The 12,659-nt window shown below is 44.7% G+C and overlaps 2 protein-coding genes across 3 annotated transcripts in view; one reads left to right on the forward strand and one right to left on the reverse strand.

Annotated features, from left to right (window-relative positions):
- Positions 1-23: 23 nt before the first annotated feature.
- eaf1 (ELL associated factor 1) lies at positions 24-7,930 on the forward strand. Its single transcript, XM_041942191.1, has 6 exons — positions 24-272; positions 966-1,060; positions 2,555-2,691; positions 3,153-3,325; positions 3,554-3,775; positions 4,391-7,930. The coding sequence occupies exons 1-6, from the start codon at positions 170-172 to the stop codon at positions 4,438-4,440; spliced, it is 780 nt and encodes a 259-aa protein (XP_041798125.1). The 5' UTR covers positions 24-169; the 3' UTR covers positions 4,441-7,930.
- A 365-nt stretch (positions 7,931-8,295) lies between these two features.
- Positions 8,296-12,659, reverse strand: part of bmper (BMP binding endothelial regulator) — a 28,558-nt gene continuing 24,194 nt past the window's right edge. For both annotated transcript variants that reach the window (XM_041942189.1, XM_041942190.1), the window contains 5 exons: positions 12,431-12,600; positions 11,690-11,891; positions 10,126-10,468; positions 9,668-9,798; positions 8,296-9,497 (listed from right to left, as the gene is read on the reverse strand). In XM_041942189.1, the coding sequence (XP_041798123.1) occupies positions 9,316-9,497; positions 9,668-9,798; positions 10,126-10,468; positions 11,690-11,891; positions 12,431-12,600 (1,028 nt within the window). In that variant the 3' untranslated portion in view covers positions 8,296-9,315. The remainder of the gene's footprint in view (positions 9,498-9,667; positions 9,799-10,125; positions 10,469-11,689; positions 11,892-12,430; positions 12,601-12,659) is intronic.

A 12,659-nucleotide genomic window follows, 5' to 3' on the forward strand; every position in this document is an offset into this window, starting at 1 on the left:
GAGGAGTGGCCGAGTGACGATAGGGATGTTTTGCTAAAGGCTAGCTACAATCGGCTAACTTTGTCCGATAGTTGGCTTCTTATTCTAATCTCCCTGAAATTGCCAGATGCAGCTTTGCTCTGTGAAACATTTTACATAAATGCGAAGTAATTTTAAAACAAAGTGAGACATGAACGGGAGTACGAATCCGCTGCTGGACAAAGAGGAGCATGTTTTGAAGCTCGGAGAAAGCTTTGAGAAGAGGCCAAAATCTTCCTTTCACACAATCAGATGTGAGTGAACGAACCGCGTCATGTGTGCGATAAAACTTTGTCCCGAAAGGTCGCAGAGTGTAGAATTAAACTGTTGTTTATGGATTAGTTTGCTCACATGGACGAGGAGGTTGTCTGTTACACAACCCAGCCAATTATGTGGATTAAGTAAATCAAGTCATTTGCATAGATGGCTGTCGTTACACCCACTGCTTTAACAGCAGCCATCCGGTCACTTTTTAGACCACCCCATGGGTATAAATAAGTGCGAGTACTACTACGCATTATATTCTATCAATGTCTATTTAATTAATATTGTTAATTCCATGAAGGAGAGTAAAGTGCTGCATGTCATCACTGCTGGGACAGGTTACTGTGGTTGTGTTCCGTTCATGTGTTTCTGTATTGAAAGATCATGAATAAATGATTCATAGATTCATAGTTTGCTCTGATCTTGTTGGCTTTGTTCCATTTGTGTGAGGTTTTGTGAACAGTAAGAAATGGCTTGTTGCACACAAAAACTCAGCTTTGAGGCAACTGAAAACTTCTTAGTGCTTAGTTATTGCAGTGCAGTGAAGCAGGACTACAGTCACATTGATCTATAGCACCAGGGCTGGATTATAACAGGTTAATGAAGAGGATTTGACCAGAACCTGATCCAGTTATACTGCACTGCAGTATGACTTACATCTACCTCTGCATCCTCCTTTTCAGATGACTTCAAGCCGGCTTCTATCGACACAAGCTGCGAGGGGGAGCTTCAGGTTGGGAAAGGAGACGAAGTTACCATAACATTACCTCACATCCCGGTAAGACTGTGTGTTGTTCTCCGGCCAAAGTGAAGTCTTCTTGTCTTTTTTCTCTCCATCACACAAACTGACACTTAAACTGTTCACAGACACAGGAGCGTTGCACGCTGCCGTGTGTTGTCATAAAATCCCAAATCACAAACAACGAGAAAATGTTATGAAAATGTTTATATTAATTTAATTGTTTTGGGGATTTAAAAAGCTGCTGTTTGCTGACCAACTTCCTGTTTTGGATGCTGAGGAGCTTTGTGAAACAATGCTTTTGTTTATTAAAACATGAAAAGTTTCAGGCAGGTTGTTTCCGACATCTGCTACATACAGTTAAAGAGATGCTATAAGAGTTTGCTGTCTTTTATTTTTACTTTAATATACACTTGTTTGTGGAGGAATGTTTTTTTGTCCTTCAGTTCCCAGTTAAGTTTTCAGTTGTTATTTTAAATGGAATCAGTGCAGCGTTAAATTAAATTCATGTAAAACCTCTTCAAACATGCAGGTTTCTCACTAAGTGTTTTTTAGAGAACTGGGCACCCGCCGTTTGTTCTGAGGGTTCTGAGAAACTCTGTTTTTCCATCTCGGCCGAACTCACTGACAGTTTGAATCAGAATCAACTTTACTGGCCAAATGTGTTCAGACAAGGAAGGAATGTGACTCTGCTTTTCAGTCGTTCTCAAAATACTCACAATATACACGACTCAGCGGACGACTGAGCAGTCAGACACCACCACGATTCCAAACAAGTCAAGACTCTGTGGATCATTAACAATCAAACTGTTTCCTGAAGTGTTCCTGAGTCCAGGTATTATTCTCCTTTATCCAGTCGCATGTTGACAAAGTGTTGAACCTCGCTCTCCTCGCTGTGAACCACTGAGCCTTTCAATCATGATACTGTCACCTGTTACCAATCAACCTGTTTACCTGTGGAATGATCCAAACAGGTGTTTTTAAATCATTCCACATCTTTCCCAGTCTTTAGTTGCTCCTGTCCAGACTTGTTTGAAACGTGTTGCTGCATCAGATTCAGAATCAGCAGATATTTAGAAAAACCAATGAAGCGATGAGGTCAAACATTAAATATATTGACTTTGTGCTGTTTTAAGTTGAGTTTATGTCAAAGAAGATTAATAAATCATCACATTCTGTTTTACATTTTATTTGTGTTTTACACAGCGTCCCCTGATTCCCTGTTTGGAATCAGGGTTGTACGCTTACAGACGTGCAACTAAACAAAGACAACACAGCTGACAAAGATAGCTATAATTCACAGACAGGGGATATGAAATTAGCCAAACTGACGAGCTGCGTGTGGCGGCATCTTGTCTCATCTGAGATGATTTGATAGAAATCCTCAGTGAAAATAAGAGGCGGACGTACCTGCAGGTTAGATGAAGGGTCAAGTAGAACACTGGATCTCTTCTGATTAATCCCTCTGATGAAGAAACTATGAGCTACAGTGAACACAGACAGCACATATTCAGATCGTTGTTGTGCTTCCAGGGCTCAACGCCTCCAATGACGGTATTCAAAGGAAACAAGCGGCCGTACCAGAAGGACTGTGTGCTCATCATCAACCACGACACCGGGGAGTTCGTACTGGAGAAGCTGAGCAGCAGCATCCAGGTGAAGAAGACCAGGTGAGAGTCGAGAGAGGAGAGTGAAGCAGTCTGAGCTTCTGTTTGGATGATTTTGTGTTGACTTTACTTTCAGCTGGCAGGTTTGTCACAAAGTGCTTCTCTGAGCAACAGAGGAAAACAGATTTTATTTACCTCAAACCAATGAAAATTATCTATGTATTAATACTCAATATTTGACATTTATTATCTGCATGTTTTGTTTAGATTTCTTCATCTTCTTTAACCATTTGATGCTTCAAAGCGTTATCTGATATCTTTGGCTCCATCTGGTGGACGTCAATTATTACTACACCAAATTCAACAGATATTTCCAGAAAATGCATTTTTGGTTACAGCTGATTGCTGAAATTGAACTTTACGTATCTTCTCCATGAGGATGTTCCTGCAGTTCAGGTGGATCTGAAGAACTGCAGAAGGTCAGGAGGGATTAACAGCAGGTACATCGGCTTTGTGTGTTTTAGGGCGGAGGGCAGCAGTAAGATCCAGGCCCGGATCGAGCAGCAGTCTGTTCGGTCCAGCCAGCCCAGCTCTCAGTTCCGGGCCCCCACCAAACCCGGGGCCGGGGTCAAGACCTCCCCGTCCCCGTCGAAGGATAATCCCTCCCCAGAGCCTCAGCTCGATGACATCAAGAGAGGTGAGGAGGTCCAGCCGCGACCACCTCAATGCAAACTTAACCATAACACATGGAACGTAGAATATGTGATTTTATTTATTTTGTTTTGAAGTGAAGGGTTACTTTAATTAAAACCACACATATGATGTCTTTTAACACATATTCGGATAAACAGATCAGTGGAAATGAGGGAGGGGTGGGGTATAAAAGGTGCAGGAGCCTGAACGTTCATCCCGCTGCTGTTGGCAGAGCTGCGGGCGGAGGTGGAGGTGATAGAGCAGATGAGCAGCAGCGGCAGCAGCAGCTCCTCCGACTCAGCCAGCGCCTCGGGGAGCGGCGACGACAGCAGCAGCAGCGACGGCGAGCACGACGCCCCCCGGCCCCTCAGCCAGACCTCCCCAAACCGCCACCCCGTGGCCAACGGAGGAGCCGACCGGCAGCAGGGCAACAACCAGCTCATGAACACACTCCGTGAGTATCTCGGCTCTTTCTTTCTGTTCAGAGGAGGACTTCATGCGTGCAGCTGTTTTCTGTGCTGAAGCCTCGACCCAGAATGTATCAGGCGAGATGCAAAGCATGATGGGAACAGTAGTACCAAACCTGTGGATTTTCCCTTTTCCACCATCAGTATATTTGGATAGTATTCTCCCTGGAACACTTCCCCGCTGTCCATCCACATACAGGTGTCTGTAGAGTGCTGTGGACACACAGGCTAAAAACTTGCTAGCATGCTGAGCTAAGACCGGCTCTTCAGTTCCTCTCTTCATCTTCATCCATCTCTTCATCCGTGCTGAGTCCACCCAAGCGATTCAAAATTCACAACAAAAGCCGACATTTTGAAACAGTTTGTCGGCGCAGTAATACTGGTGCACTGCGGTCCCAGGTGTGTGTTCTAGAGTATTTTACAACAGCAACGAGCTGAGAAACCTTCACTCGCTGTGCGCCTGATGTTCTGAGGTTCCTCCGGCGTGTAAACACACCATCACGCTCAGATTCCTCCTCAGCGTCGGTCTTCTGAATACTTCTTGTTTGCTCACAGCAGGAGACTCTTCTGCGTTTAAGCCGTTTGTCTTCTGGTCTTCACAGGAAACGACCTTCAGCTCAGCGAGTCGGGCAGCGACAGTGACGACGACTGATCTCTCTGCACCCTCCTCCTCCTCCTCCTCTCTGCCTGGTGACTTGTTCCTTTGCTGTGATAGCTGACCCCAGCTGTATAACTTGGTTTGACTGTATTTCTATATTATTTTAGTATATCCTGAAAGCTGGCCAGCTGGAACTGTAAGAGTGTATTTTTATTAGATGTATATTTTGTTTTGTATAGCGAAACTTTAGAAAAAGCAACTTTTACTTGAGAGGTTTGAAAGATGATATATTAGAGTGCACATACATATTTTCTGTACTTAGAGCAGCTAGTTTTATCTACTTGTATCATCTGTTTTTGTTGGGTTTTGTCTTCATGGAAAGACAAGGAAGAGATTGTCTTGAGCTATCGGCCCTCATCCTCTCGCCCGGTTCATCAGAGGAGGCTGTGGAGTTTCTCCGTGTTTATCGGTTATTGCAGAATTGCACAGACACTCTGTGCAGCCTGCACACGAGCAACAAATCAAAGAACAAAACACATCCATGCGTTTATCTGTCAGTGTGGAGCGCAGACCGGTCGGCTGGACTCTGCGCTTCACGAATCTCAACTTTAGTTTTTTAGTCATAGTTTTAAACTGTTTGCTGATTATTTTAGAAATGAATCTCACCTTCATTGATCAGAATAACTCAAAGCTGATTAATGTCAAACTTGATGATCTTTATTAAAGGGTAAGAATATTCTGTATTTTTGTTGATGTCAACAAAATCTCACGAATAGACCAAAACTGACAGTGTCTCTCAATACTGTCTGACTTCCTGTCTGTAGCTTTGAGGACACGAATCTATAAAAATGGCACACAAATGATAAAAAAAATATTTTTTTAAGGCTCATTAATTCCCTTAAACAGCAGCTTACTGTAGTTTTTAGCAACCATTACTCAAACAGGAGGAAATAGTGCATTTGTTGGGGACTATTTTCAGCGGCGGATTAATCCACATTTGGTGCTGTAGTGAGCATTTGGATGGTGTGTGTGAGACTGAGTCAGCATAAACTACAGTGTGTGTGTGTTCATGGTGATGAAGGTCATGTCAGCCAGAGCAACAATGAGGCTCACTGATGTGTTTTTAGTAGTTTCTGGACAATAATGTAGCTCTATGGCCCAGAGGGAGAGGCTGCGATACACACACACACACACACACACACACACACACACACACACACACACACACACACACACACACACCACCTGTTAGCAGATGCATTCGCTGTTGGTTTTGGCCTTTTCATGGGATTTGTTGACAGTAATAAAAATATAGAATTTTGCTTTAAACAGTTGTCTAATGACAGAAGAGTTTATCTGGATGAGCTTTCAGGTTTCACCAAGTTGCAAACGTGTAAAGCTGCATGTAGTGATTTTTCTACCACCAGGGGGCAGAAAAGACTCAAAAACAAACTCACAGAATGCAGACCTGAAGGCAGACAGGTGAACATAAGTCTAGTATTACTTTCCCTTCAGCTCTGGTTTGGGGTCCAGAGAAAAATATCCGGCTGCGGCTGTTAATGAGAGTCGAGAAAACTCAAACGTAGCGTCTGTTAGCAGCTGGAGAATCAAAAACAACGAGCTGAAAGAGGCTAAAAATCCCCGTCGAGCTGCAGTGTTGGCTGTTACTGCTGGTGTTACCAAATAAAACCGGAAGCAGCCATTTGAGTATACAGTGGAGGAAGAGTTCTGTATCTCCATCATCATCATCATCACTCTGAATCATCACTGACTCACAGTGAAGCAGTTACAGTTGTTTTTTAGTACAGTTCAGTGTTCGAGTTAATGAGTTAAGTTCATCAAAGCTAAAAGAGGCACAACAACAATAATTACCAGATTTCATATGTGCATTAAAACACATCTGAAGCCCAGATTGTACAAGATTAAGTCTGGAAAAGGAGGAAAAAAACCTTTTTTTTTCTTCAAAATGACCACTAATTGTTTAAAGTTTGTTTTTCAGTCGTGTCGTCGTTTTCGAACAGAGAATATCTTATTTTTGATCCGACATTGTCTTGTAACGCTGACATCATAGGAGCATTCCACGCCTTACAGCACGTCAGTTTGGACTCAAAGGTGAATGTGTGATTTTGTGAAAATGCCAAAGAGTTGAGCGGCGCCTCATCGCGTGCAGAGAGCAGGAACGTTCGCAGTGTGACGCCGCCGTGTCTGTGTGTTCATTTTGCTTTTATCTTAGCCTGGTTGTGTCGGTGTTTATCATTATTAACGCAGTCAGAAACACAACGAGAGAGTTTCATTGCAAAATGCCAACATATGTGTTTGGAAAGTTCAGAATCGTGATCATTTTCAGGGACTGATAAAAAGAAATTTTACAAAATGGTCAAATTTAAAGGGACGCTACCTTCTAATTAATTAGGCAGCTGATCTGTTGTTAGATTTGTTTTTATTTTTTATGAGGAAGGAGAAAAAGGCGCTATTTTTCATTACCGCCACAGGTGTGTTTGTTTATTTCACCTGCTGTTTGTAGACCTCCTCACACACTCAGAATGTGAGGCTGCAGCTCATTTATTTTTATTATCAGCTCATTTCTTAATGAACAGAATAACACTTTGGTCTAAAGATGCCAGAATATAATAAACATTTTAACAAGCTCCCAGAGACCAAGCTGACATTTTCTGACCAACAGTCTAAAACCCAAAGATATAAGAAAGCCAGTTAATACTGACATATCAGGAGCAAATTTGGCATTTTTGATTCAGCAGCAACTGAAAGGATTGATCATCAAACTTGCGCTTGATTGACATGTCCTCATCTCTCCCGTTTAAGATGTTAAGGTGGGATGTAATCTCAACATCCACCTTCACGCTGGGCGGTGGACTAATCAGCCACATTGAGTGCAAACACCTGTGTGTGTTTGAAAGGTACAGAGTCAAATACCTTCAATCCAAAAGCATCTGTAAGCAGCAGCCTGCATCATTCAGCGGACATCTGCGCCTTTAAACGCTGTCTGGCCAAAACGAAGTCCCAGTATAAAATATCCCAGCGTTTTCTGGCATTAACACACGTTTACATCACTTAGTTTAGAAAACCCAAACATTCATGTGGCATTTTGAAACGAAACCCCCGTCGTTGGTGTTTTATATCGCAGCTAAAGGCTCCTTTAGACGAGGTTCGTCTCGGCTTCATGAGCTCACAGAACAGAACAGAGGTGATTGTGAGTTGTGTCCCACCACGCAGTACTCAAAACCATGACAGTTTTAAATACTCTGCTTCTTAACGTAAAGGAGCAGTTCGCTGTGGGAACTGACCGTCGGCGGCGAGGCCCGTCGGCGGTCGTCCTGCTCCGTTTTAAACTGCACTTGAAGTCAAAGTGGACGTTGAATTGAGTGAAGCAGGTGGACGCTGAGGTCAGATTTTCCACTGAACACACTCTGAATGGACTTTGTTGTATTTGGTGCTTCAGTTCTCGTGTTTTTATTTTAGTTTACGTGAAACATGTTTGTACAAATTTGAAGTGTATTAAAAGTGTGCAGAGGTATTAAACATGGACGGTTCCTGTTTCATTGTGACACCGAATGTGAATCTGAAGCTGCAGGCTGCAACCACGTCGGTATCTGTGTCACATGGCGACCAGGAGAACCGTGACTGGTCAGGTCGTGCTGCTTCTGTTTCCTCCTACAAGCTTCAGTATGAAGCAAAGTTTCCCTGCAAAACACGTCAAGAGTTGCATGTGTGTTGGTCGTGAGCAGTTCAATCAAAGAGTAATTTCCCCCTCTCGGCCAGTAAACAATGTTTCACAAGAAATATGTTATAAGGTTTGAGAAAAGTCAGAAAAATAACCGTGCTGGTACTTTCTTCTGCCACAATATTGAAGGTTTTACCACTCTGGAAAGTAAAGACAGCAGTCGGGAGTCGAGAAACGATTATATTGCTGGTCTTAAATAATTATTGTCAAGTGAAACATATGCTCAGATGAACACCTTCAGTTTGAGACGAACCACAACAACCTGTACACGGAGCATAACACAATACAGTACTTTTTCCCTGCGATGGTGCAACAACTGAGTCACATTTGGGCATTTCTCTTCAAACAGTAACACAAAAGTACACAACAAATACATAAATAGCTTTTGTTTCCCTTTAAATCATTTATAACGCAATTATATTCATGATTCTGGCTCTTGCTACGACATGTCATCTGACCGATATATAAATTAACAACATCAACAACAAATAATAATAATAATAATAATTAGAACAATAATAATATAAAAGCTGTCTGTCTTTCATATAAATCTGGCTAGCTTACAGTATGAAATGATGGAATAGAGGCAGTTTGATATGATGCATCAGAGAGTTTCTCCGCTTTGAATCTCTGTATTCACAATGCAGATGCTCAGTTTCCCACTTTGGAGTGTTTGTGAGAGAAATCTGGGCGCCATGTTGGCTCAAACAGGAGTCCACTGGCCCAAACTTCTTCCTGAGGGTCCATGGCAGCGTGGACAAACCTTCCCCGGACGATGAAACCTCTGAAAAAGGGGCCCTGGTTTCAGTTTTCCCTTGAGATCAGTTCCTCCTCCGCAAGACTGAAATGAGCGCCCCTGGTGGTGGTGACTGGTATTGTGACTGTACTCGGTGCTACGAGAGCCACGAGGACGTCAGGAGCTGAATGTGTGGCGAGGTTCAGCCTTTCATCCACTGAGTGTCCCCTCAGTCCGCAGCTCATCTCTAACGTCGAAGTCTCTGCAACGCCTCCTCGCAAAAGTATGGACCCTGAGTACCTCGTCGCAGCTGACCTGCCGACTTGAGACCCTTTTGTGTCCCCCCCGAACTCTTCTCGGTTTGTTTTTCCCACTAATCGCGATACCAGAAATAACAGTCCCAGAATAACCTATCCCCGTCACCCCCCTTCTCCCACCTGGATCACGAGGGTCACCGTCCGGGGCAGGCTATGGGTTTGATGCAGCGTCCCTGGAACAGCACCAGGTTGGCGGGGCAGTGGCAGCCGGCCACGCAGGGCTTGTGGCACGGTCCGATCTCGTTCCAGTTGTCGCAGGTTTTGGTGCAGCCCGGTCCGCAGGTGTCGTACACAGCGCCGTGTTTACACTGAGTGGCTGAAGGGGGGGGCGGAGAAGGTCAATCAGTCAAATACTGTTCATGTGAATCTGGTTACTGATGCATTTGATGGACTGATGATCGTTTAACGACTGTATACGTTCATGAGTGTGACTGTTCGTCTCACGTAAGACTGTCCCGTAATCAGGACGCGAGCGCCGTCACTCACCCATGCAGGCGGTGTCGGGCCTCCAGAGAACAGGCACCCCCTCCCTCTCGCAGGCTCGGCTGTAGGCGATGAAGGACTCACAGTAGCAGTTTTTATGGACTGGACACTCGCACATGTCCGTCACACACGACCTACAGAGAGCGGGACGATTCACACACTTTGTCAGACTTTGTACCTCGGCCCTTTTGGCTGCTCCTCTCTGCCATGAGGTTTAGATGTAAGGTTAAGACGAGTAAGGACAATTAACAACACGCAAGACCCCCGATCCTCAACATCAACCCAAATCCTTCACATAAAGGTGTAGTCATGTCTACCTTAACAACTAAGAGGTCCTGAACCTGCTGATAGAGCTCATGTCATCACTTTCTTCATAAATTGTAGGTTATTTGAGGTAATTTAAATAAATCAGTACTTTCAGAACATTTATTTGCATCATCCTCTCAGAGTGGGACTCTGACCTGTAGAAAGGGGCGAAGTCAACCACACGGTGGCACTTCTGAAACTCCCACGCCTTTATCTTCTGGCACTCGCGGTGGGCGCGGAACTTGACTTTGACGCTGCCGGGGCACAGGAAGGACGTCGGCCGGCGGGGCGGGGGCTGCTGGGAGCAAACCTCGTTTCCCTCGACTCGCCACGACTCGGCGAACTCGTCCACGTCGAACTTGAAGTGGCCGTCGCCTCCCATGGTGTCGTCGCGCTTGTGGCCGTTGTAGTTGCCGCAAAGGCCGCAGAGGCGGCCGCGCAGGTGAGGGGCGGCCACGACCTCCACAAAGCTGTCGCCGTCCCATGTGATCTCCAGACCTGCAGGAGGACGTCGAGGGAGGAGGCGAAGGTTGATGTTTGATGGGACAGTAACACTCCAGCCAACAAACAGAGGTAAGTGCATTTTGTGTGTTCTGAATGTCAAAGATCATTCGCTGTAAGTTATTATTTGACAGCTGTGGTTTCTGATGGAGTTAACGATGTGCAATCATTCACTTTCAGTTTTTTCTCAGGATTAATAATAAACTTAAAAAAAAACAAATTAATTCATTACATTCACACTTAAAGGATAACTTTAGTTTTTTTACAACCTGGACCTTATTTCTAGCATTAAATGCGACCATTTACTCACCCAGACAACTTTGGTGGCATTTGGAGTCGTTTTGAAGAAATTAGCCCCAGAGGAGCGGCGCGTATATCCGTATAATGCGAGTACTCGGGGCATCCATGCGCAGCCTCTATATAACACATAATCTGCGGCAAAACTGGTTCATGTTCCAATATTTTGTTCTGATATGCTGGTGCTATTCCCCTCTGAGCCCGTGGTGGCATGTTATCAACATCCGGCGTCTCTAGGCAACTACCTCTGACGTGGATGATGTCATTTCCGAAGCAGACAGCCTCAACACGGCTAACTCTGCGGCGGTCGGCTAGTTTAGCTGTAGTTTGCTACTGTTATTTTTTACAAAATGGGTGAATATTTTTCTGAGTCTGAGGTGGTGGACGATGACTTTGTTTACGATGGACGTCCTCACCGTTTCGAGCCAGAGTACACGGACGAGGAGCTCGTTGAAAGGAGGATGCGGAGGCAGAGGGAGGGAAATTTGGAATTTGGAAATACGCAGTAATGAACCATAGCTGTGCCAAACTACAGCTAAACTAGCCGACCGCCGGCTCAGAGGGGAATAGCACCAGCATATCATAACAAAATATTGGAATATGAACGAGTTTCGCCGCAGATTATGTGTTATATAGAGGCTGCGCATGGATGCCCCGAGTACTCGCATTATACGGATATACGCGCCGCTCCTCTGGGGCTAATTTCTTCAAAATGACTCCAAATGCCACCAAAGTTGTCTGGGTGAGTAAATGGTCGTATTTAATGCTAGAAATAAGGTCCAGGTTGTAAAAAACGAAAGTTATCCTTTAAATTACTCATTAAAAATGACGTGAGGGGGACATGAAGGCTGGTGATCCACTGGCCTACACTATGAATATCAATAAATCAACACGTTGATTGTCAGAGCGTCGTGTGCTGACCTGCGATGGTGGTGAGCTTGAGCAGGTATCCGTCCAGGTCGATGTGCACCCCGGGGCCGTGGTAGGGCAGGGCGATGCGGGTGCCGTTCCTCCGGACCGTCAGGTGCTGGTGCAGACTCAGGATCAAACCTCCCAGCCTGATCTCGACAGACTGAGTCCAGGAGAAGGAGCGAGTCCGCCGGGCGTCGTTCTTCACCAGCACCTGGGAACGTGACGGAAAATACAGCTCCAGCTCTGATTCGTCGAAGTGTTGATTTAAATGGACGTGAATTAGTTTGACATTTTTGAAATAAATATAAAATGCCTAAAAATATTTATTTACAAATTCATGCTACTGCAGCTAACCAACAACAGCTGGGTGCAGAGCGACCGGCGCTGGATGTGTTTGGCATTGCACAGTTTCCTAAATCTGAACAAAACACATCTGATCTGGATGTTTTGGTGGCTAACATCTGAGCTAACAAGCTCAGGGCTGCAACTAACGATTATTTGCACTGTCGGTTAATGAAATCGGCATTGATTTAGTCTAGAAAATGGTTTAAAATGTCGATCAGTGTTTCACAGTAGATCAACACGACACCCTCAAATGTCTTGTTTTGTCCACAACCCGAAGATAATAAGTTTACTGTCACAGAGGAAGAAACCAGAAAATATCCACATTTAAGAGGCTGAAATCAGAGAACAAACAAATCTGTTCATCTACATGTCACTGTTTTCTGCTTTCCCAAACTTCTGTCCTACCATGAAACTGGAGTCTGGGCTGTTGACGTTGATGGTGTTTCCTGGTCCTCCAGAGGGGGCGCCGCCACAGTCACGAGTCAGGACGTACTGACAGGTTCCCTGAAAGTTAAAGGTCCTGCCGTCGAAGGTGTTGTAGTGAGGGTCGCCAAACACTGTGCATACACCTGGCTCTGCAGAGGGACAGCAGCGCAGACAGAGAGGGGTGACGATGGAGTAAAAAATATTCTGT

The sequence above is a fragment of the Chelmon rostratus genome, chromosome 8 (genome assembly GCF_017976325.1).
Source record: "Chelmon rostratus isolate fCheRos1 chromosome 8, fCheRos1.pri, whole genome shotgun sequence".
NCBI classification, from domain to species: Eukaryota; Metazoa; Chordata; class Actinopteri; order Chaetodontiformes; family Chaetodontidae; genus Chelmon; species Chelmon rostratus.